The 5,375-nt window shown below is 37.9% G+C and overlaps 1 protein-coding gene across 1 annotated transcript; it reads left to right on the top strand.

Annotated features, from left to right (window-relative positions):
• The first annotated feature begins 1,133 nt into the window (after positions 1 to 1,133).
• LOC141614089 (uncharacterized) lies at positions 1,134 to 4,932 on the top strand. Its single transcript, XM_074432845.1, has 5 exons — positions 1,134 to 1,584; positions 2,117 to 3,349; positions 3,509 to 3,737; positions 3,856 to 4,138; positions 4,357 to 4,932. The coding sequence occupies exons 1-5, from the start codon at positions 1,134 to 1,136 to the stop codon at positions 4,930 to 4,932; spliced, it is 2,772 nt and encodes a 923-aa protein (XP_074288946.1).
• Positions 4,933 to 5,375: the final 443 nt, after the last annotated feature.

The following is a 5,375-nucleotide window of genomic DNA, read 5'->3' as shown; positions in this document are numbered from 1 at the left end:
AGAACGACAAGAGAAAAAAGACAGTCGCGATTCTCTAAGAAACGTGCTGCTAATGTTCATAGTGACGTTTCTCAAAAAACGGTCAATTTTACACCAGTAACCTCCAACGTCACAGGTATATATATATATATATATATATATATATATATATATATATATATATATATTTAATTTTTTACATTTAACACGTATTAATGTTTGTGACATTCTTAATTTTTATTAAACACCTTGTGTAGAACTTATATGTAGTCCGACCGATGTTGTTGAGCGCTTAGTGAGAGATCTATGTGTTGAATATGGTGAAGCTTTCAGTGAAGTGATTCCGTCTGTAAACCAAATTGAACAATCATCTGATAGTTGTGTTTTTAATGCATCTTATTCACATGGAGAATCTTCGAGAACTCAGCAAAATACTTCTGTGCAATTAAATAATGATGGTTAGTTCAATCATGACTTTTTATTTTTTAATTTGAATTGCAACATGCTTTGGTTGTTGTAGTCTAATTTTTATATCTTAATTTATGAATTTTGTTTTGAAAATTGTTTAGCATGGGAAGGCTATTGGGACTGTGGTGATGCAGAATATGAAAGAGAAATGTCACGCGTTGATGTGGTTTGATGAGAGAAAAGATAAAAGACGTGGTACAAGACGTCCTAAGTTCTCACTTTGTTGTTCTGATGGAAAAGTTGAACTCGTATTTTTACAGCAGCCGCCTGAACTTATAAAGTCGTTGTTGACCGGTCAGCATCGATTTAGCAACCATTATAGAAAAAACATTAGAGCTTATAACTCGATGTTATCATTCACTTCTATGGGCGGTAAAATCGATCATTCCATTAATCAAGGTAAAGGACCGTACACCTTTAGGATGGGAGGTCAATATTGTCATCGGATAGGGACTTTTGTACCGACCGGAGATGCAAGGCCAAAGTTCTGTCAACTTTACATATATGACACGGAAGAGGAAGTTCAAAATCGAAAAAATGCCATTAGGTAAATATATTTCCTTTCCGTAATAAATTTTTTTTTGTAGAGTATAATATTTTTTTTCGTAGACAATAATTTTATTTTTAATTGTAGTCCAGGGGATCCATCAAGGTTCAATGACGAGTTAATATGATTGTTGAAAAATATGATTGACTCTCACAATACAATTGCAAAGACATTTAGGAAGGTTAGGGATAGACTGGCTGTAAATACAGACAGTGATGTGAGTATCAAACTTATTTCAAGGAGATTAAGTGATGGAAGAACTTACAATCTTCCAACAGTTTCAGAGGTAGCGGCTTTAATTGAGGGGGATATTGGTCCACATATGGAGAAGCGAGATATTATTGTGAGAAGGTCGTGCGATGGTTTACAGCGGATATCTGAGTTGCACCCTTTATATACCCCCTTACAATATCCTTTGTTAATTCCATCCGGAGAAGATGGGTATAGGCCAGGTATCCTACATAGTGCTTCTTCTATTGGTGTTAGCACGAGTGACCAACCACGTGAAGAAACAACGTGTAGGGAGTGGTTTGCTTATCATCTTATAGAGAGACCACCAGATGTTGAATTTCCAACGATCTTATTATCTGGTAAGGCATTCCACCAATTTTTAGTTGATTGTTATATGCTGGTCGAATCGCATAGGCTCAATTTCATTCGTTTTAACCAAGATCGACTTTGAGTTGATAATTATAAGAACCTCTCAAATGTTGTTGGAAGAGGAGATGTTGAGCCATATTCGGCGGGTACTCGGTTTATCGTGCCTTCTTCTTTCCCCGGAGGTGACAACTGGAAAAAAGCAAATTTCCTCGATACCATGACTATTTGTAAGTGGTTTAGTTATCCAGATTTATTCATCACTTTAACCTGTAATCCAAAGTGGCCGGAAATAGTACGATTTGTTTCTAAAAGAGGCTTGCGACCCGAGGATCGTCCAGATATTGTCTGTCGCGTCTTTAAAATGAAGCTCGATGAGTTGATTAGGGAGTTAAAGGATCGACATATTTTTGGAAGAGCGCGAGGAGGTATTACCAATTGCTAATCTTTTAATTTAATATATCGTTTCTGACATAGCATTACTGTAGAAAAATCTAATGACATTTATGAACGTCTTTTTTGTAGTCGTGTATACTATTGAATTTCAAAAACGTGGACTCCCTCATGCCCATATAGTATTGTTCCTACATCGGGAGGACAAATTTCCTACAGCCGCAGATGTCGACAAAATCATTTCCGCGGAGATTCCTGATCCGACTACAGATCCCGTCTTACATAGTGTTGTTTGCGAGTATATGCTTCATGGACCGTGTGGTAAAGCAAAGCCCTCATGTCCGTGTATGGTCGGAGGCAAGTGCTCAAAATATTACCCAAAGCCGTGCACCGAGAGAACAACGGTTGAAGGTGATGGGTACCCTATATACAAGAGAAGCAAGAAAGGAGTTACGGTGATTAAAGATGATGTGCCCCTGGGAAATGATTTTGTCATTCCATATAACTCTCAGTTGTTGTTGAAATATCGGGCTCATATCAATGTCGAATGGTGTAATCAATCTAGATCCATAAAGTACCTATTTAAGTACATTAACAAGGGCTCTGATCGAGTTACCATGCAGTCGTCTTACACACGACGTAATGAGGAGGACCCTGGTCGATTTGATGAGATTAAGAGGTTTTACGATTGTCGATATCTCTCTGCATATGAAGCCGCTTGGAGAATTTTTGGGTTTGATATCCACTACAGAACTCCTGCTGTTGAAAGGCTACAATACCATCTTCCGGATGAGCAACCTATTGTCTTCCACGATGATGATGATTGGGTTGATGAGGTCGTAGAAAATACTTCGCTCGGGGTGTCACAATTTCTTAATTGGATGGGCTGTAATAATTCGACAGTAGAAGAGATGCAGGTTGCTAAAGAATTATTGTACTGTGAATTTCCAACCAAATTTGTTTGGAAAAAGAAACTTCGTCAATGGAGCCTTAGGAAAAAAGGATTTACAATTGGTAGGTTGGTTCACGTTCCCCCGCAATGTGGTGAATTGTATTTCCAGAGAGTAATGTTGAATCACGTTAAGGGACCAAAATGTTTCGAGGATATTAGGACTGTGAATCATTTTGTTCATCCGACATTTAGAGAAGCATGTTATGCATTGGGATTAATTGGTGATGATCGAGAGTATATTGCAGCTATCAACGAAGCAGCTGATTGGGGGTCTGGCTTCTACTTGAGAAATTTGTTCGCGACGTTATTATTTTGTGGCACTTTGTCTATGCCGAGCAGAGTCTGGGACGAAACTTGGGAACTGCTATCGGACGACATCCTTCATAGGCAATGCACTATTCTTAACAATCAAGGTGTGTCTTCATTTAATAGTAAACATTTACCGCTATTTTAATTAGAACAACTTTAAAACAATTCTTCATATTTCGCATTCTTACCTTCATCTATTCTATATATTGATTGTTGCAGTATATAAAATCACATAGATAATATTGCAACTTTTTTAACCACAGATTTACAGCTTACCGATGAAGAGTTGCAAAATTATGCACTTATTGATATTGAAAATTCTCTTCAAATAAATGGTAGTTCACTTCGTCGATTTGAGGGAATGCCGTTCCCAGACATGTCTGCAACGACACATCATCGAAATAGTTTAGTCATGGATGCGTTATCGTACGATAGACAGTCCTTGAGTGAAGAACATGAGATTCAGTTATCTTCAATGACTGACGAGCAGAGGTTGGTGTATAATGAAGTGATGGAAGCTGCTTTAAATAACAAAGGAGAGGTGTTCTTCGTTTATGGATATGGTGGAACTGGGAAAACTTTCCTTTGGAGAGTTGTGTGCATGTTTCAGGAGTAAGGGCGATATTGTTGTGGTTGTTGCGTCAAGTGGAATTGCAGCAACATTGATACCAGGTGGTGTAACAGCTCATTCCAGGTTTGGAATTTCCATATGCTCCCGAATTAAGCCCGACAGTGATTTAGCTAAACTTTTGATACGTGCTAAACTCATAATATGGGATGAAGCACCGATGACTCATAGGCATTGCTTTGAGGCCCTTGATAAAAGTTTAAAAGATGTAATGCGTGTTTTGGACGTGGGAAATGCTGAAGTGCCGTTTGGTGGGAAAGTTGTGGTATTCGGGGGTGATTTTAGACAGACATTACCGGTTGTTTCAAATTGAAGTAGAGCAGATGTTGTGGCTGCATCCCTGTGTTCATCGTATTTATGGTCTTTCTGCAAGGTATATATATTTATTTCTTTAAATATCAATATTACCGTTTTATGTGATTCTTAGTTAAATTATTTTTGTCGTACTGTATTTATATAATTTAAAACGTATACCACTTATAGGTAATTAGATTGACCAAAAATATGCGATTGCAAGTTGGTAGTTCAACTGACAATGTTGAGGAGTTACGAAAATTCTCCGAATGGCTCTTGGAGATTGGAGATGGTATAGCAGGCGGTGAAAATGATGGAGAAGTTGATCTAGAATTACCAGCCGACTTACTAATTCAGGATGTGACGAATCCTATTAAGACATTAGTAGATGTCACTTATCCGGATCTGCTAGCACAATTGTGGAATTCGGAATATCTCCAACAAAGGGCAATCCTGGCCCCTACTCATGAGATTGTTGAATCAGTAAATGAATATGTTTTGTCGCTTATTAAAAAGGATGAGAGAATTTATTTAAGCTCCGATGAGGTGTGTAGTGATGACAGAGGTACAGGTGACGGTGACATTCACTCTATTGAATTCTTCAACAGTATTAAATGTGCCAGACTCCCGAATCACCAGTTGAAGTTGAAGGTCGGTGCTATGGTGATGCTTCTGCGAAACATTGATCAATCACGTGGGTTGTGTAACGGCACGAGACTAATTGTGACTGATCTGGGGGCACGCGTGATAAGAATCTTGTCTTAATCGGTAGTCATAAAGGTGATAGAGTGCATATTGCTCGACTAACACTTACTCCATCGGACACCAGTAGATTTCCGGTAAGTTTCAGTAGAAGACAATTCCCCATCGCCGTTTGTTTTGCAATGACGATAAACAAGAGTCAAGGCCAGTCTTTATCTCAGGTCAGCATCTATCTTCCAAGACCAGTGTTTAGTCATGGCCAGCTTTATGTCGCACTTTCCAGGGTCACCCGAAAAGAAGGCTTGAAAATTTTAATTTGTGACTCAGATATGCGTACTTCTACTACGACTATTAATGTAGTGTATCATGAAATTTTTCAATTTTTAGAATAACTTGCATTTGTTAAAGTTGATTATTAGATTATATTTCTTTTATCCGAATGTAAAGTTTTGTATATATGCATTTTTTATTTACAAGAGTAGATTACGTTATTTCCTTATAAACCA

This window comes from Silene latifolia, chromosome 11 (assembly GCF_048544455.1).
Source record: "Silene latifolia isolate original U9 population chromosome 11, ASM4854445v1, whole genome shotgun sequence".
NCBI classification, from domain to species: domain Eukaryota; kingdom Viridiplantae; phylum Streptophyta; class Magnoliopsida; order Caryophyllales; family Caryophyllaceae; genus Silene; species Silene latifolia.
Note: the sequence above shows the minus strand (reverse complement) of the source record. Positions and strands in the feature narration are given on the sequence as shown.

Excerpts from the sequence above, each read along its gene's own strand:
- LOC141614089 (XM_074432845.1), top strand. The coding sequence starts at position 1,134 with ATGATTGACTCTCACAATACAATTGCAAAGACATTTAGGAAGGTTAGG. Across the intron at positions 3,350-3,508 it reads CACTATTCTTAACAATCAAG|ATTTACAGCTTACCGATGAA; the intron begins GTGTGTCTTCAT and ends TTTTAACCACAG. Across the intron at positions 3,738-3,855 it reads TCAATGACTGACGAGCAGAG|GAGTAAGGGCGATATTGTTG; the intron begins GTTGGTGTATAA and ends TGCATGTTTCAG.